A 16,682-nucleotide genomic window follows, 5' to 3' on the forward strand; every position below is an offset into this window, starting at 1 on the left:
GGTGTCCCCCCCATTTATTTATTTATTTTTCCATTTATAAAGCGCACTAAACCCCGTGGCATCCAGGCGCTGTTACATGGCCAGTTAGTTTCCCATGACAAACGTGCATAAAAGTTCAGCGGACCGTCTACGCAAAGAGCCGCGATATTAGTGATCTCCAACAGGTGCAGTGTGATTGCAGTGCTTTGGGAATGTGAACCAATAAAGGGTTCCAACAGATGTGCAGCCATTTTTAAACACAATCATGGTCACTTTCAAAGATCTTAGGGTGTTAAACCCGGTGCAAAAACAAGGAGCAAAACGTTTACATGGGCCTGGGTCCAGGAAACATAGTTCATTTTTCCCCTCCCCCAGCTGCTCCTCTTTTTCCAGCAGCATGTGATGTGCTGCTGGAAGAAATGCGTTGGCATCCTACGGAATCCGCCAGCTGTTAAAACCTGTCGGATTCCATAGGAATCCATATGAACGCTTTCCTCCATGCACGGCCCTGGCGGGAGGCATTTCCAATGGTTTCCACTGCAAAGAGTAGACAATGCGTGTGCACCCGTGCCCGCCCCCATTTCCGTCCATAGCTTGCACTTCCTGGTGCAAACCGTCCACATTTCAGCGAGGGACCTGCAGTGCACGGAAGTGAGCATGCCCGTGCACTGTTCAGTGCAATTAGCATGTTGTTTAAAAGGAGCCCCAGTGAATATTGGGTTCATTCACTATGCACTCCCTAGTGCCTTGTTTATTCTATGTGTTTTGCCTGCATAGTTCCAGAGATGTCCATCACAAGTCCCTTACTGTTGCTTGGTGCAGCTGAGCAAACAGCCTAGCTTTCTCTTCCAATGTTGTTAGGTGAAGTAAGCACACCAAGGGTCTCCCCGCGACCCCTTCCTCACTTAGACAGACCCCATTAAGGATGGGCACACGGTTCTACAAAGTAATTAGCGCCCATAGCTCCAGAATTGAAAATATACTGCTCGGCCCAGCTCCTGCCCTCCACTTGCCTTCTGCCCCGTTTGTCTCTTTCCTTGATGGTGTCCTGCAGACCCACCTCCTGCCCTCCGCCATGCCTTCTCTCCTGTTTCTCTCTTTCCTTGATGGTGTCCTGCTGGGCCACCTCCTACCCTCCACTTGCCTTCGGTCCTGTTTCTCTCTTTCCTTGATGGTGTCCTGCTGGCCCACCTCCTGCCCTCCACTTGCCTTCTGTCCTGTTTCTCTCTTTCCTTGATGGTGTCCTGCTGCCCCACCCCTGCCCTCCACTTGCCTTCTGACCTGTTTCTCTCTTTCCTTGATGGTGTCCTGCTGGCCCACCTCCTGCCCTCCACTTGCCTTCTGTCCTGTTTCTCTCTTTCCTTGATGGTGTCCTGCAGGCTCTCCCCTTCCCTCCACTTGCCTTCTGCCCTGTTTCTCTCTTTCCTTGATGGTGTCCTACTGGCCCACCTCCTGCCCTCCACTTGCCTTCTGTCCTGTTTCTCTCTTTCCTTGATGGTGTCCTGCTGGCCCACCCCTGCCCTCCACTTGCCTTCTGCCCTGTTTCTCTCTTTCCTTGATGGTGTCCTGCTGGCCCACCTCCTGCCCTCCACTTGCCTTCTGTCCTGTTTCTCTCTTTCCTTGATGGTGTCCTGCAGGCCCTCCCCTGCCCTCCACTTGCCTTCTGCCCTGTTTCTCTCTTTCCTTGATGGTGTCCTGCTGGCCCACCTCATGCCCTCCACTTGCCTTCTGTCCTGTTTCTCTCTTTCCTTGATGGTGTCCTGCTGGCCCCCCCACCTGCCCTCCACTTGCCTTCAGCCTTGTTTCTCTCTTCCCTTGATGGTGTCCTGCTGGCCCACCTCCTGCCCTCCACTTGCCTTCTGTCCCGTTTCTCTCTTTCCTTGATGGTGTCCTGATGGCCCATCTTCTGCGCTCCACTTGCCTTCTGCCCTGTTTCTCTCTTTCCTTGATGGTGTCCTGCTGGCCCACCTCCTGCCCTCCACTTGCCTTCTGTCCTGTTTCTCTCTATCCTTGATGGTGTCCTGCTGGCCCACCCCTGCGTTCCACTTGCCTTCAGCCCTGTTTCTCTCTTTCCTTGATGGTGTCCTGCTGGCCCACCTCCTGCCCTCCACTTGCCTTCTGTCCCGTTTCTCTCTTTCCTTGATGGTGTCATGCTGGCCCACCTCCTGCCCTCCACTTGCCTTCTGTCCCGTTCCTCTCTTTCCTTGATGGTGTCCTGCTGGCCCACCTCCTGCCCTCCACTTGCCTTCTGCCCTGTTCCTCTCTTTCCTTGATGGTGTCCTGCTGGCCCACCTCCTGCCCTTCACTTGCTTTATGTCCTGTTTCTCTCTTTACGTGATGGTGTCCTGCTGGCCCACCTCCTGCCCTCCACTTGCCTTCTGTCCTGTTTCTCTCTTTCCTTGATGGTGTCCTGCTGGCCCACCCCTGCCCTCCACTTGCCTTCAGCCCTGTTTCTCTCTTTCCTTGATGGTGTCCTGCTGGCCCACCTCCTGCCCTCCACTTGCCTTCTGTCCTGTTTCTCTCTTTCCTTGATGGTGTCCTGCTGGCCCACCTCTTGCCCTCCACTTGCCTTCTGCCCTGTTTCTCTCTTTCCTTGATGGTGTCCTGCTGGCCCACCTCCTGCCCTCCACTTGCCTTCTGTCCTGTTTCTCTCTTTCCTTGATGGTGTCCTGCTGGCCCACCTCCTGCCCTAAACTTGCCTTCTGTCCCGTTTCTCTCTTTCCTTGATGGTGTCCTGCTGGCCCACCTCCTGCCCTCCACTTGCCTTCTGTCCCGTTTCTCTCTTTCATTGATGGTGTCCTGCTGGCCCACCTCCTGCCCTCCACTTGCCTTCTGTCCTGTTTCTCTCTTTCCTTGATGGTGTCCTGCTGGCCCACCCCTGCCCTCCACTTGCCTTCTGCCCCGTTTCTCTCTTTCCTTGATGGTGTCCTGCTGGCCCACCTCCTGCCCTAAACTTGCCTTCTGTCCCGTTTCCCTCTTTCCTTGATGGTGTCCTGCTTGCCCACCTCCTGCCCTCCACTTGCCTTCTGCCCTGTTTCTCTCTTTCCTTGATGGTGTCCTGCTGGCCCACCTCCTGCCCTCCACTTGCCCTCTGCCCTGTTTCTCTCTTTCCTTGATATTGTCCTGCTGGCCCACCTCCTGCCCTCCACTTGCCTTCTGCCCTGTTTCTCTCTTTCCTTGATGGTGTCCTGCTGGCCCACCTCCTGCCCTCCACTTGCCTTCTGCCCTGTTTCTCTCTTTCCTTGATGGTGTCCTGCAGGCCCTCCCCTGCCCTCCACTTGCCTTCTGCCCTGTTTCTCTCTTTCCTTGATGGTGTCCTGCAGGCCCACCTCTGCCCTCCACTTGCCTTCTGCCCTGTTTCTCTCTTTCCTTGATGGTGTCCTGCTGGCCCACCCCTGCCCTCCACTTGCCTTCAGCCCTGTTTCTCTCTTTCCTTGATGGTGTCCTGCTGGCCCACCTCCTGCCCTCCACTTGCCTTCTGTCCTGTTTCTCTCTTTCCTTGATGGTGTCCTGCTGGCCCACCTCCTGCCCTCCACTTGCCTTGTGCCCTGTTTCTCTCTTTCCTTGATGGTGTCCTGCTGGCCCACCTCCTGCCCTCCACTTGCCTTCTGCCCTGTTTCTCTCTTTCCTTGATGGTGTCCTGCTGGCCCACCTCCTGCCCTAAACTTGCCTTCTGTCCCGTTTCTCTCTTTCCTTGATGGTGTCCTGCTGGCCCACCTCCTGCCCTCCACTTGCCTTCTGTCCTGTTTCTCTCTTTCCTTGATGGTGTCCTGCTGGCCCACCTCCTGCCCTCCACTTGCCTTTTGTCCCGTTTCTCTCTTTCCTTGATGGTGTCCTGCTGGCCCACCCCTGCCCTCCACTTGCCTCCTGCCCCGTTTCTCTCTTTCCTTGATGGTGCCCTGCTGGCCCACCTCCTGCCCTAAACTTGCCTTCTGTCCTGTTTCTCTCTTTCCTTGATGGTGTCCTGCTGGCCCACCCCCTTCCCTCCACTTGCCTTCTGCCCTGTTTCTCTCTTTCCTTGATGGTGTCCTGCTGGCCCACCTCCTGCCCTCCACTTGCCTTCTGCCCTGTTTCTCTCTTTCCTTGATGGTGTCCTGCTGGCCCACCTCCTGCCCTAAACTTGCCTTCTGTCCCGTTTCTCTCTTTCCTTGATGGTGTCCTGCTGGCCCACCTCCTGCCCTCCACTTGCCTTCTGTCCTGTTTCTCTCTTTCCTTGATGGTGTCCTGCTGGCCCACCTTCTGCCCTCCACTTGCCTTCTGTCCCGTTTCTCTCTTTCCTTGATGGTGTCCTGCTGGCCCACCCCTGCCCTCCACTTGCCTTCTGCCCCGTTTCTCTCTTTCCTTGATGGTGCCCTGCTGGCCCACCTCCTGCCCTAAACTTGCCTTCTGTCCTGTTTCTCTCTTTCCTTGATGGTGTCCTGCTGGCCCACCCCTTCCCTCCACTTGCCTTCTGCCCTGTTTCTCTCTTTCCTTGATGGTGTCCTGCTGGCCCACCTCCTGCCCTCCACTTGCCTTCTGTCCCGTTTCTCTCTTTCCTTGATGGTGTCCTGCTGGCCCACCCCTGCCCTCCACTTGCCTTCTGCCCCGTTTCTCTCTTTCCTTGATGGTGCCCTGCTGGCCCACCTCCTGCCCTAAACTTGCCTTCTGTCCTGTTTCTCTCTTTCCTTGATGGTGTCCTGCTGGCCCACCCACTTCCCTCCACTTGCCTTCTGCCCTGTTTCTCTCTTTCCTTGATGGTGTCCTGCTGGCCCACCTCCTGCCCTCCACTTGCCTTCTGCCCTGTTTCTCTCTTTCCTTGATGGTGTCCTGCTGGCCCACCTCCTGCCCTCCACTTGCCTTCTGCCCTGTTTCTCTCTTTCCTTGATGGTGTCCTGCAGGGCAGGCCCTCCCCTGCCCTCCACTTGCCTTCTGCCCTGTTTCTCTCTTTCCTTGATGGTGTCCTGCAGGCCCACCTCATGCCCTCCACTTGCCTTCTGTCCTGTTTCTCTCTTTCCTTGATGGTGTCCTGCTGGCCCACCTCCTGCCCTACACTTGCCTTCTGTCCCGTTTCTCTCTTTCCTTGATGGTGTCCTGCTGGCCCACCTCCAGCCCTCCACTTGCCTTCTGCCCTGTTTCTCTCTTTCCTTGATGGCGTCCTGCTGGCCCACCTCCTGCCCTCCACTTGCCTTCTGTCCTGTTTCTCTCTTTCCTTGATGGTGTCCTGCTGGCCCACCTCCTGCCCTCCACTTGCCTTCTGTCCTGTTTCTCTCTTTCCTTGATGGTGTCCTGCTGGCCCACCCCTGCCCTCCACTTGCCTTCAGCCCTGTTTCTCTCTTTCCTTGATGGTGTCCTGCTTGCCCACCTCCTGCCCTCCACTTGCCTTCTGTCCCGTTTCTCTCTTTCTTTGATGGTGTCCTGCTGGCCCACCTCCTGCCCTCCACTTGCCTTCTGCCCTGTTTCTCTCTTTCCTTGATGGTGTCCTGCTGGCCCACCTCCTGCCCTCCCCTTGCGTTCTGCCCTGTTTCTCTCTTTCCTTGATGGTGTCCTGCTGGCCCACCTCCTGCCCTCCACTTGCCTTCTGTCCTGTTTCTCTCTTTCCTTGATGGTGTCCTGCTGGCCCACCCCTGCCCTCCACTTGCCTTCTGTCCTGTTTCTCTCTTTCCTTGATGGTGTCCTGCTGGCCCACCTCCTGCCCTAAACTTGCCTTCTGTCCCGTTTCTCTCTTGCCTTGATGGTGTCCTGCTGGCCCACCTCCTGCCCTCTACTTGCCTTCTGTCCCGTTTCTCTCTTTCTTTGATGGTGTCCTGCTGGCCCACCTCCTGCCCTCCACTTGCCTTCTGCCCTGTTTCTCTCTTTCCTTGATGGTGTCCTGCTGGCCCACCTCCTGCCCTCCCCTTGCGTTCTGTCCTGTTTCTCTCTTTCCTACCTCCTGCCCTCCCCTTGCCTTCTGTCCTGTTTCTCTCTTTCCTTGATGGTGTCCTGCTGGCCCACCTCCTGCCCTCCACTTGCCTTCTGTCCTGTTTCTCTCTTTCCTTGAAGGTGTCCTGCTGGCCCACCCCTGCCCTCCACTTGCCTTCTGTCCTGTTTCTCTCTTTCCTTGATGGTGTCCTGCTGGCCCACCTCCTGCCCTCCACTTGCCTTCTGCCCTGTTTCTCTCTTTCCTTGATGGTGTCCTGCTGGCCCACCTCCTGCCCTAAACTTGCCTTCAGCCCTGTTTCTCTCTTTCCTTGATGGTGTCCTGCTGGCCCACCTCCTGCCCTCCACTTGCCTCTGCCCTGTTTCTCTCTTTCCTTGATGGTGTCCTGCAGGCCCACCTCATGCCCTCTGCCATGCCTTCTCTCCTGTTTCTCTCTTTCCTCAAAGTCCTCTTGCTGGCCACCCTCCTGCCCTCCAATTGCCTTCTGCCCTGTTTCTCTCTTTCCTTGATGGTGTCCTGCAGGCCCTCCGCCATGCCTTCTCTCCTGTTTCTCTCTTTCCTCAAAGTCCTCTTGCTGGCCACCCTCCTGCCCTCCACTTGCCTTCTGCCCTGTTTCTCTCTTTCATTGATGGTGTCCTGCTGGCCCACCTCCTGACCTCCACTTGCCTTCTGCCCTGTTTCTCTCTTTCCTTGATGGTGTCCTGCTGGCCCACCCCTGCCCTCCACTTGCCTTCAGCCCTGTTTCTCTCTTTCCCTGATGGTGTCCTGCTGGCCCACCTCCTGCCCTCCACTTGCCTTCTGCCCTGTTTCTCTCTTTCCTTGATGGTGTCCTGCTGGCCCACCTCCTGCCCTAAACTTGCCTTCTGTCCTGTTTCTCTCTTTCCTTGATGGTGTCCTGCTGGCCCACCTCCTGGCCTCCACTTGCCTTCTGCCCTGTTTCTCTCTTTCCTTGATGGTGTCCTGCAGGCCCACCCCCTCCACTTGCCTTCCCTTCTGTTTCTCTCATTCATCCAAGGACTCCTGCCGGCCCACCTCCAGCCCTCCGCCATGCCGTCTCTCCTGTTTCTCTCTTTTCTCAGTGCCCTCTTGCCGGCCCACCTCCCGCCCTCCGCCATGGCGTCTCTCCTGTTTCTCTCCTTTCTCAATGCCCTCTTGCCGGCCCACCTCCGGCCCTCCACCATGCCTTCTCTCCTGTTTCTCTCTTTCCTCAAAGTCCTCTTGCTGGCCACCCTGCTGCCCTCCACTTGCCTTCTGTCCTGTTTCTCTCTTTCCTTGATGGTGTCCTGCTGGCCCACCTCCTGCCCTAAACTTGCCTTCTGTCCTGTTTCTCTCTTTCCTTGATGGTGTCCTGCTGGCCCACCTCCTGCCCTCCACTTGCCTTATGTCATTTTTCTCTCTTTCCTTGATGGTGTCCTGCTGGCCCACCTCCTGCGCTCCACTTGCCTTCTGTCCTGTTTCTCTCTTTCCTTGATGGTGTCCTGCAAGCCCACCTCCTGCCATCCACTTGCCTTCTGTCCTGTTTCTCTCTTTCCTTGATGGTGTCCTGCAGGCCCACCCCTGCCCTCCACTTGCCTTCTGCCCTTTTTCTCTCTTTACTTGATGGTGTCCTGCTGGCCAACCTCCTGCCCTCCACTTGCCTTCTGCCCCGTTTCTCTCTTTCCTTGATGGTGTCCTGCAGGCCCACCCCCTCCACTTGCCTTCCCTTCTGTTTCTCTCATTCATCCAAGGACTCCTCCTGGCCCACCTCATGCCCTCCACTTGCCTTCTGTCCTGTTTCTCTCTTTCCTTGATGGTGTCCTGCTGGCCCACCTCCTGCCCTCCACTTGCCTTCTGTCCTATTTCGCTTTTTTCATGATGGTGTCCTGCTGGTCCACCTCCTGCCCTCCACTTGCCTTATGCCCTGTTTATTACTTCCCCCTAAGCCCTCTTGCAGGCCTATCTTCTGTCCACAGCTATGCCTTTTCTCCTGTTTCTCTCTTTTCTCAATGTCCTCTTGCCGGCCCACCTCCGCCCCTCCGCTATGCCTTTTCTCCTGTTTCTCTCTTTCCTCAAAGTCCTCTTGCTGGCCACCCTCCTACCCTCCGCTATGCCTTCTGTGCTGTTTATTACTTTTCCCTAAGCCCTCTTGCAGGCCCACCTTCTGTCCACACCCATGCCTTCTCTCCCGTTTCTCTCTTTCCTGGAGGGTGTCCTGCTGACCCACCTCCTGCCCTCCGCTATGAATTCTCTTCTGTTTCTCTCATTCCTTGAAGGCCTCTTTCCCGCCCACGTCCATTCCTGCGCTAAACCTTCTTTCCTGTTTCTCTCTTTCCTTGAAGGTGTCTTGCTGGTCCATCTCCTGCCCTCCACTTGCCTTATGTCCTGTTTATTGCTTCCCCCTAAGCCCTCTTGCAGGCCCACATTCTGTCCACAGCCATGCCGTCTCTCCTGTTTCTCTCTTTTCTCAATGTCCTCTTGCCGGCCCACCTACGGCCCTCCGCTATGCCTTTTGTGCTGCTTATTACTTTTCCCTAAGCCCTCTTGCCGGCCCACGTCTGGCCCTCCGCTATGCCTTTTCTCCTGTTTCTCTCATTCCTGGAAGGCCTCTTGCCGGCTCAACTCCGGGAAACCGCTATGTCGTCACTCCTGTTTCTCTCTTTCCTTGATGGCGTCTTGCCGTCCCACCTTTTGTCCACAGCCATGCCTTCTCCTGTCTCTCTCTTTCCTGGAAGCCACTCGCCACCCAATAAGCCACTTTCTCGCCCAGGTTCCTCTTTTCCTCCCAGGGAACTTCTCCCCCTCACTAGACTCTGCCATGTGGCAGATATTGGAAGGGGGACGGATGTGATTTCCTTCGGTTTCAGGAAAACCTTTCACGCTGTTTCCGACGGGTACCAATGAGCAACATAAGTGGCCTTGTATGAGGCCTATCCTGATCAGGGATCCACAGCAGAGCAGCACGCTAGGGCGAGGGTGGTGACCAGTGTCCTGCACTAATCCTTCTCAATGGTACCCTGTTGTTTTGGCCACAGCAGTTTTTTCGATGTAATTTTTACTGAAAATATTACAGCGAAAAAACGCATTCAAGTATATCGGGGTAGGAGGGGTTAAAAGGGGTGGGGCGGGAGTTGGTGGAGGGTCGGGGTGTAAAAGGGAAGTTTGGGGGAAGACCTTCACAATGTTTTTTTCAAACTCAATGATTTTTTTCATTGTACATTTTTTGTAAAAATTACATCGAAAAAACTCCTGTCGGCAAAGTAACCTAGAACCTTCAGAATAAATATAAGAGTGATGTCAATTAGTAACTGGAATAACAGGTATTTCTCTGTGCAGAAGTCACCAAGTTATGCATCATAGTTGGTGCCCTGGAGAAGATGCAGAGCACAAAGTGATGGGCAGAAACATGAAGTGTTGTTAGCAGTGGAAAGTAAGAATCATAGCAGCGGGAGGAGTACAGCGCATGCTCCCAAGGCAACAGAGACAATCAAAGAAACAACATCCAATCAAGGATATGACAAAGGCGCTGATGAAACCTGGGAAGATTTAATTTCCACAGGGATCAACTAATCAGACTCATAAGGGTTAACAACTCACTGCTCCTCACGATAACCTTCTGCACACCAGCCCCCTTCTTCCTGCACAGAACTCATGAATGCAGAAGAACAGCTGTCAAGAGAGCAAGGGTTCCCATGTGTGTCTGATCGTTGGAAGAACTGGAGAGTCCTGGAATGGAAAGAAGTCCATCAGGTGGCGATGCTGGTCAAACCTTACCCCTCAGCGATGGAAGACGGTACCAAAGAGCAGTCCTCAGACAAAAGCCTGTTGGAACTCGGTGCTAGCTAGTCTTTTGGTTGTAGCCCCTGAGCTTCTATCCAGGGTTACATCCAAAAGATCCGAGGCTATGACCCCCCCAGACCCCCTCTAGCAGTGCCTCGGCAATCGCAGAAACCCGACCACCCAGAAAATAACACCAGCGTCAACGCCGTCCCAATATCTGTACAGCAATCTGCTCACACACCTGTCCTCCCCAGTTAGAGGAAAATGCTAAACTACTACTCACTCCTAAACACCATTAAGTCCCTACGCTCAAAAATGCATGTAGACAAGAAGGATAAGAATCTCCGAACATTGCTTCAGAATAAGGCAATGACGTCATGGCCTTTGGTCGTGTGTTCTGTAGAAAGCAAGTTATTTGTTTACTTATTATTTGTATCGCACTAAACAAACACGCCCGGGGGCATAAGGGCGCTCAATGCAGAACAAACAAATGCCCACAACCAACATGAGGCGAACATCCACCTAAACCAATCCAGGAAGACCATTTAGACTGAGCGACTCAGTAGCAAGAAAATGAGCTTTCAGAGTGTGTGTCAGCGGGGCAGAGCACAACAGCCCCTCAAGTCCACGGCAAGGCTGTTCCAAGCATTTGTGCTGCTACATCAAAGCCTCATTGACCCATTGAGGTTAGTTTAGTTCTCGGCATGGACCGTAGATGGCTAACATTGGACATCAATGTTCTCCATGTAGGTAGCCAGAAGATCCTTTCAGATAGAGAGCGTGGACCATTGCCAAACAAGCACTTGTGCATGATAGTGAGAAGCCCGAAGGATATCCTAGCCCCTAAGTGCTCGCCTTGCATCCGGGATACGATCTCTCCTGTCCTGCTTAAACCTTCAATCACAGGAACAGCACTATGCTGACTTCTCCCTTATTTATTCCATATAGAAACTTCCACAGTAGTCCAGCTTGGCTCCAATAATTGCTCTTGCCAAAGAACAGCAACAGTTCTTGGACAAGAAGGGTCGAATTTGGGTCAGCAATTTGAGATGGTATGCTGATGTAGATAAGATCCGCTCTGAATCTAAGTGAACCCCCAAGGTTTTTACTTTCTCCAGGGTGGCGATGGTACAGACAGCTATAACAAAGCTCCCATACTCAGGTCCTAGCTTTTTGATTCTACTAGCTGTACCAGCTCTAATTCATTCTGTTTTAGAATCATTGAAAGCCAGGTCATTGTGCGCCATCCTCTGCTGGATTTAGGAATAGACCTCATTGATGATTTCATGTCCTTGCCGTACCCCCCAGAAATTGGCAGAAGGCACTGAGTGTCATCGGCATAGTTGGTACATATGATGCCGTTAGTATCCAATAACTCAAACAAGGGCTTTGTGATGATGTTATTGAGAATAGGTGACTGGCAAGACCCCTGTGGTGCCCCCATAAGGCACCTAACAGCATGTGCTGCATCTGCACCATTAAAGACCCCGGCTGAGCGATCAGACAAAACGTATTTTACCCATTGTGCAGCTCAAAATGAGACGTTTGCTGAGTTTAGTAATCTATCGACCAAGATGATATGATCCACTAGGTCAAAAGCAGCTGACAAGGCCAATAGCATTAGCAAGACAATAGCGCACCTGTCCATAGTTTGGAAGATGTTGGATTTTAAGTCCAGCATAGCTATCTCCATGTTGTGCGCCTGTCTGAAGCCTGGCTAACGCTTACTCAAGATGCTTTCTTTGGCATGATATTCCTGGGCCTGAAAATATGCAGCTCAATCTGATATCTTCAGCAAACATGGTACGTTAGTGCGGAGTGAAGTTAACCAGTGAACTGCACCAAGTTACAGAGAGTACATCAGAACAATTGTAATGTATTTTAATTCCGTTCAACAGCCTGACACGTGTTTCGAGCAAAGCTCTTCCTCTGAGGCTGTATATACATGGTCAATTGGTTGAAAAATGACATATGCAAATGATTATTTCATACATATAATAACGGCCAAACCAAGTAGAACAAAAGATGGGTGGGGGGGTTTAGCCAAATATATAGTGCATAATGCATGGCAACATAAGATAAATAATTGCAAGTTAGCATATCAGTGTAACAAATGAGCAACCATAAAGAAGAATGCATATAGGCAATTACCATATCAGTGATGGCATCAGAGTAATCCCACATTTAGGAAGGAAAATAAACAAAAGCAACAAAAATAACAAACATAATTAGTATTGTACGGTGGTTAAACAACCATGGATAAAGATAATGGCTAATCAGCCTGTACTCTTAGTAATAATTCAAATCGTAATATTTACCCAAGGATACTTGTCCAATTAGATACTCTGTGCAAAAAGAAATTTGTACCTGAGCAAATAATATCAAAGGTCGACACTTACCAATTGCTTGTTTTAATTGAGAAGTAATTACAGTAGTAGGCCAGAGACAAAATAGTATATGGCTATGTATTAGTACAATTAGGAAAGACAGATGTCAAGTTGACAATTCTGATAATTAGAAGATAAAGGTTACCTGAGTTACAATTGCAATTGCAAGCGCACAATTTTGAGTAACTGCATCAATCCAAAAATGCTGCCGTACGTAAGAGTAATTAGTACAACAAGCAGATAAGATCCGTAGGGCGCAAATAATCCACATGGCAATTATTGCCAGCCAATGAAAGAGAAAAAAAGAGAAAATACCAAGAGGCCTGAGTTAGGCAATTGTCAATTACTAATGAACGGGCATAGTTCAAAGGCAGGGACCGTGTCAAAGTAACACGCATCTTACTCACCAGCCTTCCGGCATCAAAGTGATTCAAGGGAGAGCGTGCGCAAGCCCTGTCTCATGTTTATTAAAGGAAACTGAACCGCGGACCGAGCGAGACAACCAATCTACTTGCGGCTGCCATTTTGGGTGAGGAAATTATCCTGGTCACCATAAACAACGCATTGGATACATGTTGACAACCCACAGTTAGCAACAAGATCGTTAGAATAGAAAGAGGGATGGGACCACCACCTACCGCGGTTGTATCCTATATCAGTACAATTTGAATCCACAATGTTGTGATATAAATTTAATTGACATCATACCAATTCAAATTACCATGGTTGTATAACCTGCCGCAACACTATTACAATTAATATCCTAGGTACAATCAAATCACGGGGAATGTACCTCCCATGGATAACACAGGAGTAATGTGCCTGCATCCACAGAGCCAATGGCACTTCCAAACAACAATAGAATTAAATAGGGGGTATGTATATCTGTGTATGAAATAAATGAACCTGTCAACAGGAGTAAAATCATCAAAGGGACGAATCAACAGTATCTATATATGGGTGTGTAACAGTTTGACACTATAATATAAAAGCCATGGTCACTTCTCGAGGCATATGATTAGCAGTGGATGTGTATTTGTATTCCAACGTCACTGAAACACACATTGTTGTTTTCTGTCTCCATTTCCTTTTCCACTTTTTAGCATTTCCAGTAGATTTAACATCTACCTTCAACTTTCTCCTTGTTAAGCCCTGATGTCGGACAGTTCAATTGAACTCCCCATCCACATCATCGAGAAGCCAATTCAAACCCCGAACTTCCGTCCAGGTCAGTATTCAAGTGCCAGCAAGTGATAGGACAACTTCACGGTTGTACCCCCATTTGGTCTCAATTCGTTTTTAATGCATGCAGGTCAGACTAGCACTAGACTCATCCCTCCTCTGAGATGAACTCTACAGCAAGTTTTGCCCCCCATTTTTACTTAAAACTCCTTTTCATTTTCTCCCTCTCTTCTACACACATGGGAGACCAGGTTGAGGCCCAAGAAGAAGGCTCATTGCCGAAACGTCACGGGTTTACATAACCTTGAGGGCTCCATTCCCACAATCCCGTTCCATTACCTGATCTGATTCCTGACGTTGACCAACGACTAGGTCCCTGTCTCTTTTAGAGCTCACAGACTCCATGCTGTCTTGCCTATATGATCCACCCAAGACACAAAAAAACATGATTGATGGTGACTCTGTGTACTATATGTGTTAGATATGTTGTATTTGCTGAATGTCTGCCACAATTATGTTTAACAATCACTCTTTCTTTTTTAATACATTTCTAAAACAAAATGAATGTATTTTGATCTAAAATGTATATTATGAAATAGCAGTATTTCTTGAAAAATTCTAAATGTGTAAAATATGTTTGTGTACCTATTAGCATTAGCAAAATAATAAAAGCATGCTATGATGCACTCTGGAAGGGCTTTTCTTGCTCGTCTTTTTAGAATACCTATGACAGTCAGCCAAATAAAAAAGCCACTGCCATACTTAACATGCGAAAGAATTTAGCCTTTACCAAAACACGTAGGTAAACGGCCCAAAAGGAAGTGCAGGGTGACTGGAAAAGTGTCTTGAGGTCGGTAGACAGGCTTTGAGCTGCATTCTGGGCTTTGCAATCACTGGAACATCCAGTACAGGCTTTCAGAGGAAAGCTGAGTCCTTTCGTCTGACCTTCTTATCCAGGAAGGTGTGTAGAGGTTACACGTAGGGTTCTGTTACCTCTAGTAGGCAGGACCTGGGCACCAGTGTCTCCATTGCAGTAGACCATGTCCAGGCAGCTGGTCATCCCACATAGGGCTTTGGGCTGTTTAGGGAGAAGAGATGTCCTCATTCTGTGAGATCTCAGTCTTCACCTCCATGTCAGAGGACTTTGGAGTAGACTGTACCCCAACAGAGTTCAAGGGGAATCCTTCTGCATAAGTGTTCCAAAGAGGAATCAGCAAAGGCAAGGCAAGTGTCTCCCCCTTATATATGCAAAATGCTACAGCTGATTGATCCAGAGCAAGCCTGTCATTAAGGCTCCAAGTCAGGATTCAGAGTGCCTTGTCTGCAGAAAGTGGGGAGGGTGTACAGGAACTTTGGGAGCCGTAGCAAAATCCAAGATCCAAGATCGTGAGGCACCTCTGTGGACTGAAGCTCTCTTCTTAGCTTCTCTAACTCCGCCCCCTTCCTTTGTTGACCTAAATCAAACAATCTCCAGTAATCAGCACTCAGGTGTGAGCAGGGCTGGGTAAAGGGCCTCTTTTCTTGCTTGCAGGGTTCTTTGCGCAAGGATACATGAATATATTGGGAATCTTAAGTGGATCATCTATGCCAGCCTGGGTGGTTCGCTCTTAACTGGCTGCAGCCTGCTGCCTTTCTGAGGGGCCTGCGCAGTGCCGGCCCGCGGCTCGCACCTGCGTATATGTGGGGAACCGCCTGGGGCTGGGCATCAACATTCCGCACGTGCCCTGTGCACCGTGGTGGAAGCCCGGGCCGAGTCTGACTGCCGACCTGCTGAGACCGTGAGTGCTCGTAGTGGCCCGAGGGCGAGGCAAGCTCAGGCGCTTTCGGGCCCTCGCTGCTACTACATATCCACTTATTCAGGTGTGATTATATGTTTTTTGATTTTGCGATGGACGGGCTGATCAATCTTTCACTCTCACCTGGCAGCTGCTTGAGAAACGATGATTGTTTCAATGATCGATTTGACAGTGTGATAAATAAATGGTACACATTTGAGGCGCAGCTAGAACGTAGTTGTTTATTTCAATGCTTGAATGAATTGAACATTAAGTTCATGTTCGTGTGTCATCTGGATTGGGGTTTTTGTGTGCGACTTTGCATTTTTTTCTGTTCTTGCTTTGGCCATCTGTCCGGTAATGATTCCACCGGTCTCTATGTGGGGGGCGATGCCGAGCTGGTGGTTATGATTCTTTTTGGAGGTAGCAGCGAAATGGGGGGTCGTATGGAGTGTGTTACTGTGGTGGTTAACTTCAGCACTCTGGTCCGCAACTGCAGTCATGCCCAGCCGTCTCTTGCTGTCCAGTGCAGGTCGCAGGTGCACACATGGTCCTGTAAGCCCCTGTGCGGCGCCCTGCAATGTGGGGATTGGGACATGTGAGCCATGGCCCCAGTGCTGTTAACAAGTAATAAAGCATGATACACAGCACGGTTTGGTGGCACTTTCGTATTCTACACAGTTGAAAATGTATGAATATGTAAAAATAGGCATTTATTTTGCACTATGGTTTTGCCTCTATTGGTCAGTAGCCCCCAATTTCTTTCTGCCCCCTTACATTGTTTTCTAGATATCGACCCAACCCCCCACCCCTGCTCTGATTTTCAACTCACGGAATATACATCACAGCTTCAATAAAAACATGTATTTTGTATAGCGCTTCATCTCTCTAGCTTTGTGTTTTCATAGAGAGCTTCACTCCACTTATCGATGTAGTGACTCAGGAAGGATGAAGGGGCCACTTACTAGTTGAACATCTGTTTCTATTCTGAACAGGCTGAATACGGATTTCAGGCACAAATTCTTAAACCCCCTGAGCTTGCTTGCCCGTAAATGAACTGACATTAATTTCTAAGATCCCTCTGAACTCAGTCCTGGTTGCAACGCATACTATGGCTGAGTGAGGGCATGAAAGATTATTTAAAAAAAAACTTTAATATGTATCCGAGAAGAGTGCAGTGAGCAATGAATATTTCTAAAAGCATATAACCATGAAACATCCTATACGTGCCGAAAGCACATACAATAATTATGTTTAATGTGAGTCATAGAGAGGGTTCTCTGAGTTGCAGAATGCTTATATATACACATCTGTAATGGATAGTAGGGATGTTTGCGGACTCTGCTGTGTTGTATAAGGTATGAAACACTATTCTTGGGCAAACATCTAATTCATAACCTCATGCCCTGCCCTGCACCCACACAACCCTAGACTAGTGCAAATGAGCTGCTTTCTCATACATGCTTCACACATCAAGTACACACACATTACACTTCCCAAAACTTGCCACTGAGTACTACCACATACCCATGCCCCCTTATACTCATCCGCAGTCCTGCACGCAGGCAATGGGGCCATCTTGCTGGATAGCTGCACCCGTTGGCAATGTGGTGACACACCAAGCACACACACACCCTGCCTTTAACTGCATGCATCCAGCAGGATGTGTTCTGGATGTGTAGCCCACCGAGCGGCCGGGGAGAGCCC

General features: G+C 50.4%; 1 protein-coding gene across 1 annotated transcript; it reads right to left on the reverse strand.

Moving 5' to 3' along the window:
- Positions 1-6,877: 6,877 nt before the first annotated feature.
- LOC138505168 (octapeptide-repeat protein T2-like) lies at positions 6,878-7,375 on the reverse strand. Its single transcript, XM_069625439.1, has one exon. The coding sequence runs from the start codon at positions 7,373-7,375 to the stop codon at positions 6,878-6,880; it is 498 nt and encodes a 165-aa protein (XP_069481540.1).
- Positions 7,376-16,682: the final 9,307 nt, after the last annotated feature.

Source organism: Ambystoma mexicanum, chromosome 11 (assembly GCF_040938575.1).
Source record: "Ambystoma mexicanum isolate Mex_15411 chromosome 11, UKY_AmexF1_1, whole genome shotgun sequence".
Taxonomy (NCBI): Eukaryota; Metazoa; Chordata; class Amphibia; order Caudata; family Ambystomatidae; genus Ambystoma; species Ambystoma mexicanum.

Excerpts from the sequence above, each read along its gene's own strand:
- LOC138505168 (XM_069625439.1), bottom strand. The coding sequence starts at position 7,375 with ATGGCAGGAGGTGGGCTTGCAGGACACCATCAAGGAAAGAGAGAAACA.